At 42.7% G+C, this 24,918-nt stretch overlaps 1 protein-coding gene across 2 annotated transcripts; it reads right to left on the reverse strand.

The window, feature by feature from the left end:
• Positions 1 to 580: 580 nt before the first annotated feature.
• Positions 581 to 24,918, reverse strand: LOC120992433 (proteinase-activated receptor 1-like). 2 transcript variants are annotated; one of them, XR_005776975.1, is made up of 3 exons: positions 24,711 to 24,918; positions 3,000 to 4,726; positions 581 to 592 (listed from the first exon to the last, which is right to left on the reverse strand). XR_005776975.1 is itself a non-coding variant. In XM_040421413.1 (2 exons), the coding sequence occupies exons 1-2, from the start codon at positions 24,781 to 24,783 to the stop codon at positions 3,549 to 3,551; spliced, it is 1,251 nt and encodes a 416-aa protein (XP_040277347.1). In that variant the 5' UTR covers positions 24,784 to 24,918; the 3' UTR covers positions 2,014 to 3,548. The 2 variants fall into 2 exon arrangements, 1 of the variants encoding a protein (XP_040277347.1); XM_040421413.1 differs by lacking the exon at positions 581 to 592 and having other exon boundaries at positions 2,014 to 4,726.

Raw genomic sequence — 24,918 nt, forward strand, 5'->3', positions numbered from 1 at the left:
GTCCTCCCCATAAGATCATACAAGACCTTTGGGGGACATTTAACATTACCTTTTTAATTTATTGCTGATTTCTCCTGTAACTGGGGCTGACATATTAGCTCTAGTTACAGGGGAACCCAGCTGATTGCAGAGGCTCCCGGTGATCACATGACTGCTGGTACCGGAGCAGGAAGCAGCGATACTGTAACCGAGAGGCAAAAACCGCCATGTAAACATACCCTTAGGGTTCATGCACGCGAGCATGTGTGCCCTGTGCCAGTATTGCAGACCGTGATCTACAGGCACTGGCTGTGTGTACTCTGTATCACGGATGCAGACCCATTGACTTGAATGAATCAGCAATCCTCAAGATACGGATCAGAAAAACGCTTTTGTGGCCTCCGCACTGCAAAATTTTTTAACATGTCCTATTTTTTTGCGGTGCAAAACATCTTTTGCGGATCGTGGACCCATTTAAGTCAATGGTTCCGCATCTGCAAACGGTGGGCACACGGACGATGCCTGTGCATTGAAGACTGATATTTGTGGTCCACAGCACGGGCACTGGGCACACGCGCTCGTATGTATGAGCCCTAAGAAGGAAATCCTATAACTTTGTCCCCTCTGCTTTCTTTCTCCCCACTCAGCCATAACTTTCCTGACCATCCCGGCTGACTGATCCCCTAAAGCCATCTTAGTAAAGCCACGTCGCCATTTATTATACTAATGAGGCTGGCAAGTTGGAAACTGCATTGTATTATCATATTACACTGTATGGAGGAGATTTATCAAAACTGGTGCAGTGGAAAACTGGCTTAGTTGCCCATAGAAACCAATCAGATTCCAGCTTTCATTTCTCAGAGCTCTGTTGGAAAATGAAAGGTGGAATCTGATTGCTTGCTATGGGCAACTAAGCCAGTTCTACTTTACACCAGTTTTGATAAATCTCCCCCGGTCTCTGCTCAAGATAAGCCTGATAAAGGGCTATAAAAGATGTACAGATTATAAGATTAAGGCTGGGTTCACACGAGTGGATGCCGTGCGTGACATCCGCTCCGTGAATGACAGCCAAGACCCGATGCAGACTGCAGAGGCACGGAGCATTAACATGACTGATAATGCTCCGTGCCTCTCTGTGATCTCTTTACTACAAAATCACAGTGACAACTGTGATTTCGTAGTAAAGAGGTCACAGAGAGGCACGGAGCATTATCAGTCATGTTAATGCTCCGTGCCTCTGCAGTCTGCATCGGGTCTTGGCACTCTTTCACGGAGCGGATGTCACGCACGGCATCCGCTCGTGTGAACCCAGCCTAAAGGACCCACATGTACGATACACAGTATAACAGAGCTGATTAATGACACGTATAATGGAATATTCTTTGACGCAATTCAGTCTCGCCAAGTATACTTCACACACTAATATTATGACAGCATAATCATGACAGATCGGCATCTACATCAGGAGAATCTCTATATAGTAATAGGTTATGGTAAGTCAACGCATAGATTAAAATCTTACTAACCTGACAAAATATCTAAAAAGTAAATTTTCCTTCTGTTTGTTACATACATGAAAAAAATCTTACTAACCTGACAAAATATCTAAAAAGTAATTTTCCTTCTGTTTGTTACATACATGAAAAAAATATAGGGCAGACATTGCAGAAGGACCTGGTATTTCAGCTCGGCTCTATTGGAGTCAATAGGGTGGAGCTGCAATGCCGCACACAACCTGTGGACAGGCGTGGTGATGTTTTTGGAAGAAAGCATCCATGTTTTTCTAATCCATCTACCACTATACAGGTACAGGTAAGATGATGGGCACCTAGGCTTTGCTGTTTGTCTCTGACAGAAGTTCATATTCTTAAAGCGGCTCTGTTACCAGGATGAACCCTATAAATCCAGATGTACTGGCTGGTAGGGCTCATCATGCTGATTCAAACTATACCTTTCTTTTGTCTGTATGCCAAACAGTTGCAGAGAAATCTGTGTTTTTATTCATGTGAAAATTAGCAAGTTGGAGCACCAGTGCTCTGCACACTCCCCTCTCCCCTTGACTGACAGGACTAGACATGCTGACTTACCAATAAGCTATAGAAGCACCACATAGAGCTGTGTTTTTCAGGCTTATAAGTTAACATATATTACTGGTGTTTATGATCATACATTGTGCTTGTGAATAAAGCAGTAATATGTAGATTAGCTTTCTGAGCAGATCTCAGTGTGGTGAAGCTATAGTACATAGTGTATATGATATGTAGATGATATAAAACAGCTCTGCTCTCAGCATGCTGTCTAGCCCTGTCAATTAAGGGGAGGGGGTGTGTGCAGAGCACAGGGAGTGGTACACAGCAGTGCTCAAACAATTCAGCCCTGCCTCCTGGTGCTCCAATTGGCTATTTGCATATTAATAAAAATGCAGATTTCTCTGCAGCTGTTTAGCATACAGACAAAATAAAGGTATGGTTTAAACCAACAATAATAACAGGGTTGATCCTGGTGACAGAGCTGCTTTAATCAGTGTTCCTACACCCCAGTCCTCAGGTCATGATTTGAGAATATCCCACAGAATGACATTGACACTATCTATATCACCTGTTCCATACTATAGAAATTCTGAAAACCTGACTGGCAGGTGGGCCCTGAGGAACACTATTCTAGATGATCTGGTACTGGAAGCTTTTGGTCAAATGCAAGAATAACATGACTACGGTGTAATCAATGAAGAATATTCTTCAGCAAGCACCTGCACAGCAGATATACTGCAATATGGTCAAGGTTTATGATATAGTAGAAATGCTCCAACGCAATATAATGGCTCCTCGTTATGTAATGCTCCCGCTGTCCTGACAACACAGTCTTATCATTTACTGGATTTCTAAACCTGAAGTACAAGTTGTTCATGTAAATCACTACTGTAAACGTAGTGGCTAAAAACTTTCCATTTCCTCCATATACAGTCCTATACGTGTCATCCCTGCTGCACTGGCCTAGGGCTATAGTTATTGACTACCCACATAAAACAGTTTCTTATGGAAATTGTAGAGAAAGAAGGTCAAATTTTCAAAAAGTTGCAGACCTCAATTTTCTTTTTTAACAACGATTCTCTAGCTGTGAGAAAAATCTTAAAGGTAAAGATCTATATAGGATCATATTCACAAAATACTGTCTGCAGAATAAAAACACAACTCAATACCCCATATACCTGGGGAGCTTGTGAAGGTGATGATTATATGCTTACATACAATTTAGAACACATATGTCAAACTTATGGCCCTCCAGCTGTTGCAAAACTACAACTTCCATCATGCTCAGACAACCCACAGCTATCAGGGCATGCTGGGAGTTGTAGTTTTGCAACAGCTGGAGGGCCATGAGTTTGACACCCCTGATTTAGAGAGTGACAGAATCATTAACTCCTTACTAGGTCACCACACACATATGAGCAAAGTGCTGGAACAAAAGACTGTTCTGCACGGAACAGCCCAAGCCGTACAATCAGAATGATGCGGTAAAGCGCAACCTGTGCTGTAAAACATGACGTATCTGGGTGAGGTTGGTCATGTCTAGGTTAAGAGTTTTCGGTATATGCTGTTCTTGACAGTCGTGATACCAGTCTCATTTTTGCTTCCCGAACTCATTAATTGAGCACTACTGCTGATGGGTTCATCTGACTTCTTACAGCACACCAAACTGTACAAGTACCTCTGACACTGTGACGAGGCGTAATAATAGATGAGAGGGTCAAGGCAGCAACTGACGCTGCTGATACAGGCGCAAAGTATATAGGCAAAATACAAAGACTCATTGGCCCCATGACGGAAATACAAGTAATGAATCAAAAAGATACAATTGGTTGGTCCGAAGCACATGATAAAAACACAAAGCACGATAATAGCCAAGACCAAGGCTCGGGTCTTCTTACACGAGTTTTTGAGGCTGGAACTGCTCAGATTATAGATGATAATAACATAGGAGATGGTTGTAATAATCAACGGAAAGAAGAAGAAGACCATGATGAAAGTGGAGAAGTAGTAGAGGTAAAAGCTCTTTAGGTCTTTCAGGTCCAGAACATCATGGCAGGTGGTGATGCCTAGAGAGTCAATGCGTTGAGTTTGCTCACTCAAGAAGAGCGGCACAACGCTAGCAATAGATATGATCCAGATGAAAGAACAGACCAACCAGGCCCGACTCATTGTCCGCCAGGAAAGCGAATGCATCGGATAGACCACAGCCAGGAACCTGTCCACACTGATGCTGGTCATGAGCAGGACGGAGCAGTACATGTTACAGTAAAACGCGGCAGTGACAAATCTGCACATTCCGGTTCCGAAGAGCCAGTCATTCCCAGAGAAGCGGTACACTATGTTGAAAGGAAGTACACTAACAAAGAGCACGTCAGCGGCAGCGAGGTTCAGCATGTACACCACTGCTGGTTTCCTGACTTTCATCTTGAACAGGAATATGATGATGGCCATTACGTTCAAAGGTAGAGCCACAATGAATACCAGGGTGTACACCGATGGTACGATTCTGGTCAACCATTGACTGCTGAGGTAGTGTTCAGCTTCTGTTGTGATATTCTTCCGGAACTCTACAATTATGCTTCGGCTACGAGGCAAAATTGGCTCAAATCCTGACTCTTCCCCAGACGCATCAATTGCATCGTCTGGAAATTCTTCAAATTCGTCATCAACAGGAACGCTGTAAAATGTTCTCAAGGTCAAATTTTCATTGTTGTCACCTGAAAATACATAAAGAGATTGTGTTTTTATGTTTGATTTTCAATGTGTAGTTTTCCCTCCAACCGATACACTTACAGTAAACTCATGGTACCATGCCACAGCAAACCAAAATGGCACAAGTAAATGTACCTTTGAAAGAAAGCTAGCATCTTTCCTGATCCAATAATATATGTATAAATAAATTCAATTCATACTTCACCCTTAAAGGGGTTGACCAGCATTTGCTAAGTGATGGCCTAACTTCAGGATAGGCCATCAATGGCTAATTTAAGTCAAAGGTAACAGAGGTTTAGTAAGGAACTCCCTCCACTACAAGGTTGACAGTGTGCAGTTCCGCTGCTGACTTCTAGTGTCAGAGCTACACCCAAGCACCTGATTGGTGGGGATTCAGGGTTTCGGACCCCTGCCAATCGGCGAGTGATGGATTATCCTGAGGCCACTTAGTGAAGGACAAACCTTAAAGGCTCATGCACACGGGCGTTGCCCAGCCGTGGCCGTATTGTGGTTCACTAGAATGGGTCCACAATCTAAGAGATGCGGTGCGGAATAGAGGCACTCCTTTTTTGCGGTGTGGACCGTCGGATGCAGATCGCTGGCCCCATTCAAGTGAATGGGTCCGCGTTCCGCATGCGGCGGCTCCGCGGTCTGTGCCCGAGTATTGCGGACTGCAATTTGCGGTCTACAGCACGGGCCCGGCCAGCACACTAGACAAGTAAAACGGCTGCAAACCTAGAGAATGCAGCTTAGAAAATAGCTAGCTAGTTCATTCACAAATATGTACCGTGAAAAGAAAAACTGTATTTGCCCCCTTTCACACATGGTTGTTATTTTATATTTTGTCACACGCCACACATTTTGAATTATTACAAATTTTTTTAACAGATCTACTTAATTAAACTAAAATTATGGTATATTCTAAATCTGTAGGAGAGAAATATATATGTATTTTGCAATGTTTCACAGTTAACGGTGGGCCCTCGTTCTTCCGCGTACGTCCAAAGGGAGGGACCCGCACCTACTGGTCATCTATGGCATTTGCTATTGATATACCATAAATATCCTAAGTGGGAAAATCCCTTTAAACTCCCCTCTCCAATAAAATGAAATGACCACCAGTCCTGGTGAGTTCAGATAACAGGAAATTGAGGATTTAATATTATCGCTCCCTCTGGATACGGTGAGAAGTGGGATTTCTCAGGAATTTGTTTTGTCAAAACAAAGGCCCGGATTTACTAATGTGTCTGCACAAAAAAATCGGCCTAAAAAGTGGCACAATTTGGTGCATCTAGAGCTTCTACACACTCTGACAAGGTTATGCAAAAGTACGCTCCAGCTCACCTGTACCTTTTTTGTACCAGACGTGCACAGTTCTAGTCTGATTTCCAACCTTTTGTAATCCATTAAAGGGGTATTCCCTTCAAAGACAATGTCTGATAGGTGCGGGTCTTACCACTGGGACCAGCACCTAAAATGAGAACAGAGGCGGGAAATGAACGAAGGGCGCACTGCGCATGCGCAGCCGCCCTCCATTCATTTCAATCGGGCCACCGAAAATAGCCGAGCGCTGGTTTGGCTATTGCGATCTGCCCCATACAAAATGAATGGGAGCATGGGCCGCGCATGCGTGGTGCGCTCCCTCTCACTTCTATGGGAGCAGCGCTTGGTGGCGGACGGACCCCGGGAAATCTGGTGTCCTCCAGCCACAGCGCTCCCCGCTTCATTCTAATTGCAGGTGCGGGACCCAGCGGTGGGACCCGCACCTATCAGACGATAGGGGCATATCCTAGCGATATGCCCCTATTGTCTGAGATGGCAATACCCCTTTAAGTGAAAACCAGCACTGTCCTTAGAAGCGGTGACGATCCTTTATTCTTGAGTACAGCAAGAACATACAAAGAATCATGGCACCCCGACTGTAAACGTGTTTCAAACTACATGGCCGAAACGTGTTTACAGTCGGGGTGCCATGATTATTTGTATGTTCTTGCTGTACTCAAGAATAAAGGATCGTCACAGCTTTTAAGAACGGTGCTGGTTTTTATTTTATGGATGCTTGACAAGGGGTGGGCTTACTGGAAAGGGGTGGGGCTTAAGATGCACCATTTTGTGCCCAAGTTGTGCCACAATTCTGTCTCAAAGTTAGCCAACCAATAGTTGGTATAGAGTGAGAGAAAAGTGTCTGTCCCTGCGCCAGATGTATCCTCCAGCCTGAGCCCCTGTGATAAATCTGTGTAGGTCTACACCACCTACAGGATTAGTAAATGTGGGCGACCGTACTTTATATAAATAGATATATAAAAAAAAACACACCATGATTTTTTTTATTTTTTATTGTTTCTAACAAAACTTGATTGATATCATGTCATTTTCTGATAATACAGTAATTCCCTTCAATCGGTGTAAATCCAATACCGGCTATACGGCACAAATCATAAAGAATAGTGAAAAGCTTTAGACTTCCATCATACCATGAGAACCATGCCGCCTCTGCTGGTCCAGATAAGGGAAGTAGTTCAAGGAAAGGAACCAATTAAGGAAAGGATGCAATACTTGCTCTTAGGATAACATCGGGTGCTTTCCTTTACCATATATAGCTGGGAATTCTGCCCTACAGAATAAAATAGCTCTCAATATTAAAGTGGTATTCCGGTTGTTTGAAGTTACCCCCTTATCCACAGACACATAACATGTATAATAAGCAGTACATACTGTACTCTACAATAAATCACATATATTACACCCATATAGTCTGGGCCCTTAGGGCTCATGCACACAAACGTATTTTCTTTCCGTGTCCGTTCCGTAGTTTTTTTTTGCGTAACGTATGCAGAACCATTCACTTCAATAGGTCCGCCCAAAAAAAAACGGAAGTTACTCCGTGTGCATTCTGTTTCCGTGCGTCCGTATTTTCCGTTCCGCAAGAAAATAGAACATGTCCTATTATTGTCCGCATTACAGACAAGGATAGTACTGTTCTATGAAAGGCCAGCTGTTCCGTTCTGCAAAATACGGAACGCATCCGTATTTTTTGCGGATCCGTTTTTTTGCGGACCGCAAAATACATACGGCCGTGTGCATGAGCCCTTAGGCCGGGGTCACATGTGACTGATTAGCTGCGCATTTGACGTTGTAGCATTGTACAGTATTGGCAAAGTGGATGAGAATTCCTGAATTCTCGTCTACGTGCTGCGTAAAAAAAACTCAGCAGGAAAGCTGTGGTATTGTGGATTTGAAATCTGCAGCGTGTCAATTTATACAGCAGATTTCACCCTTTCCAGTGGAGAAAGTGAAATCTGCAGTCTTTTCCATGGCAAAAACCGCATGTAATAGAAGTGATTTTGATGCGGTTTTTTGTGCTGTTCTTGCTGCGGAAATACAGCAAAAATTTCTGCAGATTTTTCCTCTGGATTTCAGTCACTTGTGAACCAAGCCTTACAGTATTTATGGCCTGGATTTCATATTAATATTGCCATATACCACAGATACTTTCCACTTCCCAAAACATCAGTGAATATATTTCAGTTTATCATGGCTAGACTGGTGGATAAGATGAGCTAATCCTATAGATGGTGTAAGCGTAGACCGGCTGTCTAGACCGGCACCAGATGTATCGCAGGGGCTCAGGCTGGAGGATACATCTGGTGCACTTTTCTCTGACTCTACCAACTGGTTGGCTTACTTTGAGACAGAATTTTCCACCAGAATTGTGGCACAAAATGTTGCATCTTAGCCCCGACCCCTTCCCGCTACGTTGCACCCCCTTTTTCAGCAAGTTTAAAAAAAAAAAAAACTGGAGAAACCAAGTTGCGCCAATTCGCACCACTATTAGGCAAATTCTAGACGCAAGCACATTAGTAAATCTGAGCCATAATCTAATGTTAAATATAGCCCCAAAAAAACGGCCCCTCGGACAGAGTGCTCCTTACACCTAGGAGCCTGAAATGCGAGATCCAGTGACCTGGGATTCCTTTCTTCTCATATTTCCATCCATTCGGTCAGTTAAGAGGAAGGCAGGATTGGAATGCGCTGGAGGAAAGCCAGAGAAGAAAGCAGACGCTGTAGGAGAAGACCGTGGGGTGACGTCATCCCCTTAGAATGTTTTGACGTGACTGAGCTCTGACCCGCCAGGGACTGCTGCCGAGACGGTTTTAGGTTATCTGATCAGACAGCAGACAGCATAAAAAAACGTAATAAATAATCTCCTGAGAATAAACCCTCAGTGACCGATCCCTCAATATGTTAAAGGGGGTTTTATAGGCGCAGAAAACATGACCACTGTCCTTATCATGTAAAACTAATGCATCTACTAACCAGTTACCATCAGCAAAGATGTCCTAACCACCCAAGATGAGGAGCAGTTACATGATCCCGGAGGCTTAGTCGATTTTTCATGGTTCATGTAAGGTAATAGGGCCTAGAGATTAGGCACAACAATGGTGAAGAGGCTTAAAGGGGTTGTCTCACTTTAGCAAATGGTATTTATCATGTAGAGAAAGTTACTACAAGGCACTTACTAATGTATTGTGATTGTCCATATTGTCTCCTTTGCTGGCTTGATTAATTTTTCCATCACATTATACACTGCTCATTTCTATGGTTATGACCAGCCTGCAATCCAGCAATGGTGGCTGTGCTTGCACACTATAGGAAAAAGCCCTGGCCTCTCTGGTGGCTGGGACCGTGGGACAGTTAAGAGTCTGGTGCTTTTTCCTATAGTGTACAAGCATGACCACTGCTGCTGGATTGCAGGGTGGTCGTAACCATGGAAACGAGCAGTGTAAAATGTGATGAAAAAATGAATCCAGCCAGCAAAGAAGGCAATATGGACAATCACAATACATTAGTAAGTGCCTTGTACTAACTTTATCTACATGATAAATGCCATTTGCTGAAGCGAGACTACAGAGGTGAGTGGGAGGGCAGGTAAAACAGAACCAGGGCTTAAAGAGGAGGGACCTGAGACCAGTGACATGCCAAAACATACAGGGTGGGAAGGCATGAGTCACTACAAAACTACCAACCCTCCGGCATCACATGACCACTCCTCCGTTCTGGCAATAAGAGCATCTTTGTTAATGGAGGCTAATTACCGGTATTATAAAGGGGTAATGTTCAAGTTTTACGCCTTCGGACCTTTAAAGGAAAACTATCGCCTATCTACTAGAAGCATGTTATAGGGCAGGATGAGTTGAACAAATTGATATACAGGGAGTGCAGAATTATTAGGCAAGTTGTATTTTTGAGGATTAATTGTATTATTGAACAACAACCATGTTCTCAATGAACCCAAAAAACTCATTAATATCAAAGCTGAATATTTTTGGAAGTAGTTTTTAATTTGTTTTTAGTTTTAGCTATTTTAGGGGGATATCTGTGTGTGCAGGTGACTATTACTGTGCATAATTATTAGGCAACTTAACAAAAAACAAATATATACCCATTTCAATTATTTATTTTTACCAGTGAAACCAATATAACATCTCAACATTCACAAATATACATTTCTGACATTCAAAAACAAAACAAAAACAAATCAGTGACCAATATAGCCACCTTTCTTTGCAAGGACACTCAAAAGCCTGCCATCCATGGATTCTGTCAGTGTTTTGATCTGTTCACCATCAACATTGCGTGCAGCAGCAACCACAGCCTCCCAGACACTGTTCAGAGAGGTGTACTGTTTTCCCTCCTTGTAAATCTCACATTTGATGATGGACCACAGGTTCTCAATGGGGTTCAGATCAGGTGAACAAGGAGGCCATGTCATTAGATTTTCTTCTTTTATACCCTTTCTTGCCAGCCACGCTGTGGAGTACTTGGACGCGTGTGATGGAGCATTGTCCTGCATGAAAATCATGTTTTTCTTGAAGGATGCAGACTTCTTCCTGTACCACTGCTTGAAGAAGGTGTCTTCCAGAAACTGGCAGTAGGACTGGGAGTTGAGCTTGACTCCATCCTCAACCCGAAAAGGCCCCACAAGCTCATCTTTGATGATACCAGCCCAAACCAGTACTCCACCTCCACCTTGCTGGCGTCTGAGTCGGACTGGAGCTCTCTGCCCTTTACCAATCCAGCCACGGGCCCATCCATCTGGCCCATCAAGACTCACTCTCATTTCATCAGTCCATAAAACCTTAGAAAAATCAGTCTTGAGATATTTCTTGGCCCAGTCTTGACGTTTCAGCTTGTGTGTCTTGTTCAGTGGTGGTCGTCTTTCAGCCTTTCTTACCTTGGCCATGTCTCTGAGTATTGCACACCTTGTGCTTTTGGGCACTCCAGTGATGTTGCAGCTCTGAAATATGGCCAAACTGGTGGCAAGTGGCATCTTGGCAGCTGCACGCTTGACTTTTCTCAGTTCATGGGCAGTTATTTTGTGCCTTGGTTTTTCCACACGCTTCTTGCGACCCGGTTGACTATTTTGAATGAAACGCTTGATTGTTCGATGATCACGCTTCAGAAGCTTTGCAATTTTAAGAGTGTTGCATCCCTCTGCAAGATATCTCACTATTTTTGACGTTTCTGAGCCTGTCAAGTCCTTCTTTTGACCCATTTTGCCAAAGGAAAGGAAGTTGCCTAATAATTATGCACACCTAATATAGGGTGTTGATGTCATTAGACCACACCCCTTCTCATTACAGAGATGCACATCACCTAATATGCTTAATTGGTAGAAGGCTTTCGAGCCTATACAGCTTGGAGTAAGACAACATGCATAAAGAGGATGATGTGGTCAAAATACTCATTTGCATAATAATTCTGCACGCAGTGTATATATAGGACTAAGGGAAAAATGCAGTGTCTTTGGGAGTCCAGTGGGTGGCTGTACACCATGACGGACGCCTTCCCTGTATGCCACGGATGGCCAACCGGAGACTCTCCAGCTGTCGCAAAACTACAACTCCCAGCATGCCCAGGCTGCCTACAGCAGGGCATGGTGGGAGTTGTAGTTTTACAACAGCTAGAGAGCTGCAGGTTAGCCAACCCTGCTGTATGCACACACCTCAGATGGTTCCTTCTTGTGGACATCCATCTCCTGGTGTAGGATATCTTACTGGTACAATGCTCCCTGGGGAAAAATATTAGCTCTCCTCCAGAAAGAGTCAGCATTAGGCCCCTTCACTACTGCAGGGATCTCAAGTCTCCCGGAGGTTCAGGGAGTCTCCCGCTATTAGATAGCGGCTCCCTGACACCCGCATGTGAGATGTTGCATGTGAGACAATATCTCCCGGAAAGGTTTATCTCAGTCAGATAGCAGAGCAGAGAGACAGAGAGATAAGAGAAGTGACAGGACAGAGTTTAGATTACAGGTTGAATTAACCCTTTAGGGTCAAATTGGCTTCTCAAGGAGATATATATATGTTAAAGGCATCCCTTCTTCTGTCTCATTCAGTAGCTATAGAACTATTGAGAGAGATGTATTTTTTTTTTAAATACATTTACACATTTAACCCTCCATTTTAATTATATTATTTACCCCAGTGTTAAATTCACCCCCCTGGATGCTTTAATCATATACATAAATATGATAATTTGGGGCAGGGTAATGAGCCCAGTCCTCCACACCATAGAGCAAAGTGTGCAGATACTGCATATGTTTGGTAAATGTAATAAAAAGTTTGTGAAAGAAAAAAGAAAAGAAAACCTCCCTGAAATGAGAAGTGCACCTCCCTGAAATGAGTTTTTGCAGGTTGGGATGTCTGCTACTGGGGATTTTAGGTTAGTGTCAGTAGCGCTAAACTGTTCATCGCATCCGGCACAGCTGGAAACTAGAGAAAGGTAGTATTCGGCGGGGTCTCTACAGGAACAGCGTGCCTTAACAGTTTAGCATTAGTGTGAAACTAACCTTAGCCAAACACCTCCAAAAGGAAGAGACACCCATCTATACTGCCCCCCCTGCCGATCAGCTGTTTGAAGAGTGGAGTGCCCCGGCCTCTTCCCAGGCCAGTGACATCACGTTCATCAGTCACATGGCCTAACCACAGTTGTTAATGGGCTGAAATACCAAGTACGTCCACTGTGGGGCGCTGTGCTGGTTATGCTGTGAATGCAATCATCTGGCGAAGAGGCTGTGCCCAGGGGCGTAGCTATAGGGGGTGCAGAGGTAGCAGTCGCTACCAGGCCCAGGAGCCTGAGGGGGCCCAAAGACCCTTGTGTTGCATAAGAAGACACCGGTATTATAGAAAGTGCTTGCTGGTCTAGATACACCTCTGGCTGGAAGAAAGGGGTTAGGTCAAGAATTTTGCACGAAGGCTATGTGCTCCCCTGCCCCTGGCCAAAAAGCACTGAGGGAAGGGGGGGGGGGGCCCATGCTGAACTCTTCCACCAGGGCCCATGAGCCTTTAGCTACGCCCTTGGCTGTGCCGTTACGGTAAACGCTGCAGCCTCTTGAAACAGATGATCGGTGGTGATGCCAAAACGCCAGATGTTGATGGCCTCTTCCCAGAAAACCCCTTGAAGCTTCCATAGAATGCAGAATACAAAGTATGAAAGCCTTGGGGAAAAAGAGTGAGCTCATGAAACTGGCAATGACCACACTTCACACGTGGAAGTAATAAGGGCTATTAGTACCTCCAGAACATGACCTTATACCGTGCAGTGATCAGCGGACACGTCATGCTCTGAAAATGAAAAATTCTTAGTAGCTGAGTCAGCGCCATATAGCCGTACACCATACACTCCATTTCTGTAGTGGACAAAACTTTTTTTATATTTATACAATTTAGGCTACATTCACACACGCGTTTGGTGCGGATCCGTCATGAATCTGCACAGACGGATCCGTTCAGATAATACAACCGTCTGCATCCGTTCAGAACGGATCAGTTTGTATTATATGTAACATAGCCAAGACGGATCCGTCTTGAACACTATTAAAAGTCAATGGGGGACGGATCCGTTTTCTATTGTGCCAGATTGTGTCAGTGAAAACGGATCCGTCACAATTGACTTGCATTGTGTGTCAGAACGGATCCGTTTGGCTCAGTTTCGTCAGACGGACACCAAAATGCTGCAAGCGAGACGGAACGGAGGCAAACTGATGGATTCTGAGAGGATCCTTCTCCATTCAGAATGCATTAGGGCAAAACTAGGGGTGCACCGAAATGAAAATTCTGGTCCGAAACCGAAACCGAAAATTCAGGATGCCCTTGACCGAAAACCGAAACCGAAACTGCCTTTTTGCCCAAATACTTTTAAAATACTTTTTTTTAAATGATTTTATTAATAATTCTTTTTCATGAATGAAATTCATCTGTGGGTGGCGCTGTTATGGAGAGGGGGATCTGTGGGTGGCGCTGTTATGGAGAGGGGGATCTGTGGGTGGCGCTGTTATGGAGAGGGGGATCTGTGGGTGGCGCTGTTATGGAGAGGGGGATCTGTGGGTGGCACTGTTATGGAGAGGGGGATCTGTGGGTGGCGCTGTTATGGAGAGGGGGATCTGTGGGTGGCGCTGTTATGGAGAGGGGGATCTGTGGGTGGCGCTGTTAGGAGAGGGGGATCTGTGGGTGGCGCTGTTATGGAGAGGGGGATCTGTGGGTGGCGCTGTTATGGAGAGGGGGATCTGTGGGTGGCGCTGTTATGGAGAGGGGGATCTGTGGGTGGCGCTGTTATGGAGAGGGGGATCTGTGGGTGGCGCTGTTATGGAGAGGGGGATCTGTGGGTGGCGCTGTTATGGAGAGGGGGATCTGTGGGTGGCGCTGTTATGGAGAGGGGGATCTGTGGGTGGCGCTGTTATGGAAAGGGGATATGTGCACTGTTATGGGCATAACAGTGCACAGATCCCTTTCCCCATAACAGTGCACAGATCCTTTCCCCATAACAGTGCACAGATCCCTTTCCCCATAACAGTGCACAGATCCCTTTCCCCATAACAGTGCACAGATCCCCCCCTCCCCATAGCAGTGCCATAGACCGATCCCCCTACCCATAACAGCCCCGGCCCTGCTGCTCACAGCATCACTCACTGCATCTTTATTTTACCTTACAATCGTGACGCTCCAGTAACAACTCTGCAGGCAGAGCGGAGGGCGGCGTAACGTCACTTACTCACGTGACGCACCTGCTCCGCCTACTTTATGAATGAAGGAGGCGGAGCAGGCGCGTCACGTGAGTAAGTGACGTTACGCCGCCCTCCGCTCTGCCTGCAGAGTTGTTAGTAACTGGAGCCTCACGATTGTAAGGTAAAATAAAGATGCAGTGACAAAGTAAACCGCCCGCCCGGCGCCCGCCCGCAGATGGTGGGTGACAAATCCCACACCCCATATTTTCGGCCGATATGTAACAATATCGGCCGAAGTGGATTAGGTGCATTTTCGGCCGATATTTTCGGCTGCCAGAATTTCGGTGCACCCCTAGGCAAAACTGATCCGTTTTGGACCGCTTGTGAGAGCCCTGAACGGATCTCACAAATGGAAAGGCAAAACGCCAGTGTGAGAGTAGACTAAACTAACATTTCTGGATTTTTTCCCCTCTATTCCTGATGCTTATGTCCATAGGAGAGCGGTCCCGCTATAACTGCAGTTTTTGAAGCCAAAACTGCGGTTTAGATGCGGACCAAAACAACGGTCGTGTGCATGAGGCCTAAAGCTGAGACTGCTCCTCTTTGAATCCATACCTGGCTTTGGCTTTAAAAGCTGCATGTGAAACCCAGCCTTTTGAAAGAGTCCAGGTCCTAATAATTTATAAAGGCGTTATGCCACATTTTTGGCATAAAATAGTATCACAACATCTGTGGGCAGGGCTTAGAAAAGGGAGTGTGGTCAACACAGGCCAATACATCTATTCCAGAAAATTGCCATAAATAATAACCGGAAGCTCGCCTAGATTTCCGTTTCTAGGGCACTGACTGCACAGATGCGACAGACGTGCTCCTCCTTATAAACTGGTGGAATCTCCCCCAGCAGCCTTTTTATAAAGACTGGCATGTGATATACCAGTCTTTAGCAAATGACCCCCAATTCTTCTACACAGAGTTAAATACCGGCATTCTTGCTGCCTGCAGTTACCACTAGGTGGAGCTTAAGGAAAACTGATGTTCAAACGGTGTATTTTTCAGTCTGAAAAATCCACAGCAGAAATCAGAGGCTGACCCCCACTCCCAGAATAAAATCTCAGTGTCCTGCAAGAGAATTTAGCCCCTTTCAATCAGACTAAGGCCTCTTGCACACGACCGTATGGTTTTGCGGTCCGTTTTAAACTGATCCGTTTGTTTTTTTGTTTCAGTAGTGTTTCCGTTCCGCTTCCGTTTTGCCGTTCTGTTTGGTTTCCGTTTGTGATCCGTTTTTTGTGGATCGCAAACGGAAAAACGGAAGCATACAATAATGTTTAAACAGTAAGTACATTAAAAAGTTGTCCTGGGCATAACATTTTTATTAGATGGTTCTGCAAATACAGAACGGATACGGAAGACATACGGATGCATTCCGTATGCATCCAGTTTTTTTTGCGGAACCATTGACTTGAATGGAGCCACGGAACGTGATTTGATCTTTTTCTCCTCGCATTGGAGATTTCAAATCTCGCGAGCATGTGAACTAGGGCATGGATTTCCCTTTGAAAGCAATGGAACTTGTTTTGTTAATAGAGTTTAGAGAGGAATATATGCTGAAATCCGGGTAAAAATTACACCGTGTGAACATGCCCGGTAGGTCCACAGTATTTTGGGAAGGTTTCCTTCTTCTGGATACACACTTTTAAGCAACGTGACAATTTGGCTTTTTTTTATCTTTTTCTGTGATTTTTGATTAGTTTGTAGTATCCTCTTGAAGGAGTGGCACCTTCAAGTGTGAATGCGGTCCTATTATCTGGGGAGTAGCATTCTTGTGCACGTTTGCCCCACCTATCCCACAGACGACCTTGATTAGGGTGGTACATATAGCTGTGCGTGCTCATCTTCTCATCGGTTGCTGATACACACAGAGGTAACTAGGAGCAGCACACCATATGTGCAAGGTCTGCTCTCCAGAATGTAGATGCCCAACAGCATAGGTAGGCTTAGCGTGGACCTGCCTGACCTGAGACCACCGTGGCGCAGGTAGGCGGGCACAGATGTCTTTTGATCAAAATATATTGGCTGAGAGTCTCGGATTTTATCATTAGGGAGCATTCACGCGAACGTATAAATGGATCCGCATCCGTTCCGCAAATTTGCGGAACGGGTGCGGACCCATTCATTTCAATAGGGCCGCAAAAGATGCGGACAGCACACCGTGTTCTGTCCGCATCCGTTGTTCCGTTGCCCCGCAAAAAAGATAGAGCATGCCCTATTGTTGTCCGTGGTTGCGGACAAGAATAGGCATTCTCTATATAGCGCCGGCCATGTGCGGTCCGCAAAATGCGGAATGCACACGGCCGGTATCAGTGTTTTGCGGATTCGCAATTTGCGGACCGCAAAACACTTACGGTCGTGTGAATGCTCCCTTAGAATGAGGTCTCAGTCCATATATAATGCTTGCATTATTTTCTGTGATTTTCCTGGCCTGTTTTACCAGCAATAGGCTTCATTCACACAACCGTATTTTGGGTACGCATTTTATGCGGTTAGCATACGGACCCATTCATTTCTATAGGAATGCAAAAAATGCGGACAGCACATACGGTAGATGTTATCTGCATGCTATCCGCACCCATACGGCCATTCCACAAATGATAGAACAGGTCCTATTCGTGTCCGTTTGGCAGACAGGAATAAGAATTTCTGTAACAGAGAGCGGGGAAAGTGCGGGATGCACACGGCCAATATCGGTATTTTGTGGATCTGCAAAACGGCAACGGTCATAAGCCCTAATTCAGTATCAACTGGATATTTTATATTCAGCTTCTATCATGGATGTACCCGTTTAATCACAGAAGCCTCACCAGCCATGGAAGTAGTCCCTTCTACAGACCATGGCCGACACACGCAGCTCATCCCACCAAGCCAGCACAGGACTGTTCTTCCCACGGACGGCCTCCCAATATACTGGGAGAACTGAATAGGGGGGGGGGGGGCTGAATTTCCGAGAAACCAGAAACAAAAGGTCCCAGGAACACAAAGCTCGGCTGAATGTATCAATGCGAGCCCATTCTGTGCAGCTGAATGAGCGCGCACGTCACAGAAGGGACACACAATCTGCTTACGCTGCATTTCTGTTACATAAAGGGGGGATTTTAGGAGAACTTCAATTTCATACTATGAGGGTGAATGCACACGCCATGAAAAAACATCCGTTTTGGCTGAGAATTTCACAAAATCATGGCAACATGACATTTTTTGCTGTAAATTTGTGTACATTTTTTGAAAAAAATAAATAAAAATAACACAATTTTACCGTGACATCTCAACTTGCCTTAAGGCTAAGTCTACACGACATTTTGTCGCGCGACAATTTCTATAATGGTAGTCTATGGTGTCGCACTGCGACATGCTGCGACTGCGACAGTCGCAAAAAACAGCATGTCGCATTGCGACGCCATAGACTACCATTATAGAAATTGTCGCGCGACATTAAGTTGCAGTGTAGTTGTGCCCTATGTGTCGCGTGACAATAAGTCGTCGTGTAGACCTAGCCTAAGGCCTCATGCACATGGATGTATTTCTTCTCTGCATCCAATCTGCAGGCCAATTCACTTCCCTGACCTCCTTATTATAGCACCTAAGGCAGTTGTCATTGTCATCCCCCATGGAGTAGGACTGGGACATGCGGCAGGGAATCGTACTTGTCACCAGCTGGGAAGTCACAGGTTGAAGACCATTAGATTTGATTCTTGAAGACCAAAAATACATTGGAAAAAAAAGTCTTCCCAATGGCCACAACAACCACGTAGTGATGGGGCTCGTGGAGAAACGGCTCTGGGAAGGGACGTTCGTGGTCGAGTGCCCCTGTCCCTGACACCAGTAGCCATTATGTGACAGACGCAGATATACTATATATACTCCAGGACCGGTCACTCACCTCTCTGCACTATACACACACTATATACTATACATTATATATACTATATACTCCAGGACACTCACCTCTCTGCACTATACACACACTATATACTATATACTCCAGGACACTCACCTCCCTGCACTATACACACTATATACTGTACATTATATATACTATATATACTCCAGGACACTCACCTCTCTGCTCTATATACACACTATATACTGTACATTATATATACTATATATACTCCAGGACACTCACCTCTCTGCACTATATACACACTATATACTATACATTATATATACTATATACTCCAGGACACTCACCTCTCTGCACTATATACACACTATATACTGTACATTATATATACTATATATACTCCAGGACACTCACCTCTCTGCTCTATATACACACTATATACTGTACATTATATATACTATATATACTCCAGGACACTCACCTCTCTGCACTATATACACACTATATACTATACATTATATATACTATATACTCCAGGACACTCACCTCTCTGCACTATATACTATACATTATATATACTATATATACTCCAGGACACTCACCTCTCTGCACTATATACACACTATATACTATACATTATATATACTATACATACTCCAGGACACTCACCTCTCTGCTCTATATACACACTATATACTATACATTATATATACTATACATACTCCAGGTCACTCACCTCTCTGCACTATATACACACTATATACTATACATTATATATACTATATATACTCCAGGACACTCACCTCTCTGCACTATACACAATATATACTATATATACTCCAGGACACTCACCTCTCTGCACTATACACACACTATATAAATGTACATTATATATATACTATATACTCCAGGAACGGTCACTCACCTCTCTGCTCTATATACACACTATATACTATACATTATATATACTATATACTCCAGGACACTCACCTCTCTGCACTATACACACACTATATACTATGCATTATATATACTATACATACTCCAGGTCACTCACCTCTCTGCACTATATACACACTATATACTATACATTATATATACTATACATACTCCAGGACACTCACCTCTCTGCACTATATACTGTACATTATATATACTATACATACTCCAGGTCACTCACCTCTCTGCACTATATACACACTATATACTATACATTATATATACTATACATACTCCAGGACACTCACCTCTCTGCACTATATACTGTACATTATATTTACTATATATACTACAGGACACTCACCTCTCTGCACTATATACTGTACATTATATTTACTATATATACTACAGGACACTCACCTCTCTGCACTATATACTGTACATTATATTTACTATATATACTACAGGACACTCACCTCTCTGCACTATATACTGTACATTATATATACTATACATACTCCAGGACACTCACCTCTCTGCACTATATACTGTACATTATATATACAGTATACATACTCCAGGACACTCACCTCTCTGCACTATATACTGTACATTATATATACTATACATACTCCAGGACACTCGCCTCTCTGCACTATATACTGTACATTATATATACTATACATACTCCAGGACACTCACCTCTCTGCACTATATACTATACATTATATATACTATACATACTCCAGGACACTCACCTCTCTGCTCTATATACACACTATATACTATACATTATATATACTATACATACTCCAGGTCACTCACCTCTCTGCACTATATACACACTATATACTATACATTATATATACTATATATACTCCAGGACACTCACCTCTCTGCACTATACACAATATATACTATATATACTCCAGGACACTCACCTCTCTGCGCTATACATACACACACTATATACTGTACATTATATATACTATACATACTCCAGGACACTCACCTCTCTGCACTATATACACACTATATACTATACATTATATATACTATACATACTCCAGGACACTCACCTCTCTGCACTATACACATACTATATACTATACATTATATATACTATATATACTCCAGGACACTCACCTCTCTGCACTATACACACACTATATACTATACATTATATATACTATATACTCCAGGACACTCGCCTCTCTGCACTATACACATACTATATACTATACATTATATATACTATATATACTCCAGGACACTCACCTCTCTGCACTATACACACACTATATACTATACATTATATATACTATATACTCCAGGACACTCGCCTCTCTGCACTATATGCACACTATATACTATACATTATATATACTATATATACTCCAGGACACTCACCTCTCTGCACTATATACACACTATATACTATACATTATATATACTATACATACTCCAGGACACTCACCTCTCTGCACTATACACACTATATACTGTACATTGTATATACTATAGGACTGGTCACTCACCTCCCTGCACTATATACACACACTATATACTATACATTATATATACTATACATACTCCAGGACACTCACCTCTCTGCACTATACACACTATATACTGTACATTATATATACTATACATACTCCAGGACACTCACCTCTCTGCACTATATACACACTATATACTATACATTATATATACTATATACTCCAGGTCACTCACCTCTCTGCACTATACACACACTATATACTATACATTATATATACTATATATACTCCAGGACACTCGCCTCTCTGCACTATATACTATACATTATATATACTATATATACTCCAGGACACTCGCCTCTCTGCACTATATACTATACATTATATATACTATATATACTCCAGGACACTCAACTCTCTGCACTATATACACACTATATACTATACATTATATATACTATATATACTCCAGGACACTCACCTCTCTGCACTATACACACACTATATACTATACATTATATATACTATACATACTCCAGGACACTCACCTCTCTGCACTATACACACACTATATACTATACATTATATATACTATATACTCCAGGAACGGTCACTCACCTCTCTGCACTATACACACACTATATACTATACATTATATATACTATATATACTCCAGGACACTCGCCTCTCTGCACTATATACACACTATATACTATACATTATATATACTATATACTCCAGGAACGGTCACTCGCCTCTCTGCACTATACACACACTATATACTATACAGGGTGGGCCATTTATATGGATACACCTTAATAAAATGGGAATAGTTGGTGATATTAACTTCCTGTTTGTGCCACATTAGTATATGTGAGGGGGGAAACTTTTCAAGATGGGTGGTGACCATGGCGGCCATTTTAAAGTCGGCCATTTTGAATCCAACTTTTGTTTTTTCAATAGGAAGAGGGTCATGTGACACATCAAACTTATTGGGAATTTCACAAGAAAAACAATGGTGTGCTTGGTTTTAACGTAACTTTATTCTTTCATGAGTTATTTACAAGTTTCTGACCACTTATAAAATGTGTTCAATGTGCTGCCCATTGTGTTGGATTGTCAATGCAGCCCTCTTCTCCCACTCTTCACACACTGATAGCAACACCCCAGGAGAAATGCTAGCACAGGCTTCCAGTATCCGTAGTTTCAGGTGCTGCACATCTCGTATCTTCACAGCATAGACGATTGCCTTCAGATGATACGAGATGTGCAGCACCTGAAACTACGGATACTGGAAGCCTGTGCTAGCATTTCTCCTGCGGTGTTGCTATCAGTGTGTGAAGAGTGGGAGAAGAGGGTTGCATTGACAATCCAACACAATGGGCAGCACATTGAACACATTTTGTAAGTGGTCAGAAACTTGTAAATAATTCATGAAAGAATAAAGTTGCATTAAAACCAAGCACACCATTGTTTTTCTTGTGAAATTCCCAATAAGTTTGATGCGTCAAATGACCCTCTTCCTATTGAAAAAACAAAAGTTGGATTCAAAATGGCCGACTTCAAAATGGCCGCCATGGTCACCACCCATCTTGAAAAGTTTTCCCCCTCACATATACTAATGTGCCACAAACAGGAAGTTAATATCACCAACCACTCCCATTTTATTAAGGTGTATCCATATAAATGGCCCACCCTGTACATTATATATACTATATACTCCAGGACACTCACCTCTCTGCACTATATTACACACTATATACTATACATTATATATACTATATACTCCAGGACACTCACCTCTCTGCACTATACACATACAATATACTATACATTATATATACTATATACTCCAGGACACTCACCTCTCTGCACTACACACACACTATATACTATACATTATATATACTATAGGACTGGTCACTCACCTCCCTGCACTATATACACACACTATATACTATACATTATATATACTATACATACTCCAGGACACTCACCTCTCTGCACTATACACACTATATACTATACATTATATATACTATATATACTCCAGGTCACTCACCTCTCTGCACTATATACTGTACATTATATATACTATATATACTCCAGGACACTCACCTCTCTGCACTATATACACACTATATACTGTACATTATATATACTATATACTCCAGGACACTCCCCTCTCTGCACTATATACTGTACATTATATATACTATACATACTCCAGGACACTCGCTTCTCTGCACTATATACTGTACATTATATATACTATACATACTCCAGGGCACTCACCTCTCTGCACTATATACACACTATATACTGTACATTATATATACTATACATACTCCATACACACTATATACTATACATTATATATACTATATACTCCAGGACACTCACCTCCCTGCACTATATACTGTACATTATATATACTATATACTCCAGGACACTCACCTCTCTGCACTATACACATACTATATACTATACATTATATATACTATACATACTCCAGGACACTCACCTCTCTGCACTATACACACTATATACTATACATTATATATACTATATACTCCAGGACACTCACCTCCCTGCACTATATACACCCAATATACTATACATTATATATACTATACATACTCCAGGACACTCACCTCTCTGCACTATACACACACTATATACTGTACATTATATATACTATACATACTCCAGGACACTCACCTCTCTGCACTATATACTGTACATTATATATACTATATACTCCAGGACACTCACCTCTCTGCACTATATACTGTACATTATATATACTATACATACTCCAGGACACTCGCCTCTCTGCACTATATACTGTACATTATATATACTATACATACTCCAGGACACTCGCCTCTCTGCACTATATACTGTACATTATATATACTATACATACTCCAGGGCACTCACCTCTCTGCACTATATACACACTATATACTGTACATTATATATACTATACATACTCCATACACACTATATACTATACATTATATATACTATATACTCCAGGACACTCACCTCTTTGCACTATATACACACTATATACTATACATTATATATACTATATACTCCAGGACACTCACCTCTCTGCACTATATACACACTATATACTATACATTATATATACTATACATACTCCAGGACACTCACCTCTCTGCACTATATACTAAACATTATATATACTATACATACTCCAGGACACTCACCTCTCGGCACTATATACTGTACATTATATATACTATACATACTCCAGGGCACTCACCTCTCTGCACTATATACACACTATATACTGTACATTATATATACTATACATACTCCATACACACTATATACTATACATTATATATACTATATACTCCAGGACACTCACCTCTCTGCACTATATACACACTATATACTATACATTATATATACTATATACTCCAGGACACTCACCTCTCTGCACTATATACACACTATATACTATACATTATATATACTATACATACTCCAGGGCACTCACCTCTCTGCACTGTATACTGTACATTATATATACTATACATACTCCAGGACACTCGCCTCTCTGCACTATATACTGTACATTATATATACTATACATACTGCAGGGCACTCACCTCTCTGCACGTCGCACTGGCCGGCACACAGCAGGGTTGCCAGGCAGAGCAGTGAGAGGAGCCGCTTCTCCATGCCTCTCCGGTGTCTGTCGCAGTGTGTGAATCTTCCCCTCGGGCGGTTCTTCCTCAGACGGGTCCTTATGGCCGGAGACCTGCCCCGTGCACTGAGTCTGGAGGCAGGAGAACTTCAGCCTCTTTGTTACTTCCC

This window comes from Bufo bufo, chromosome 2 (assembly GCF_905171765.1).
Source record: "Bufo bufo chromosome 2, aBufBuf1.1, whole genome shotgun sequence".
Taxonomy (NCBI): domain Eukaryota; kingdom Metazoa; phylum Chordata; class Amphibia; order Anura; family Bufonidae; genus Bufo; species Bufo bufo.

Coding starts and splice junctions, on each gene's coding strand:
- LOC120992433 (XM_040421413.1), bottom strand. CDS start 24,783: ATGGAGAAGCGGCTCCTCTCACTGCTCTGCCTGGCAACCCTGCTGTGT. Junction 4,727..24,710: donor CCAGTGCGACGTGCAGAGAG/GTGAGTGCCCTG, acceptor ATGTATTTTCAG/GTGACAACAATGAAAATTTG.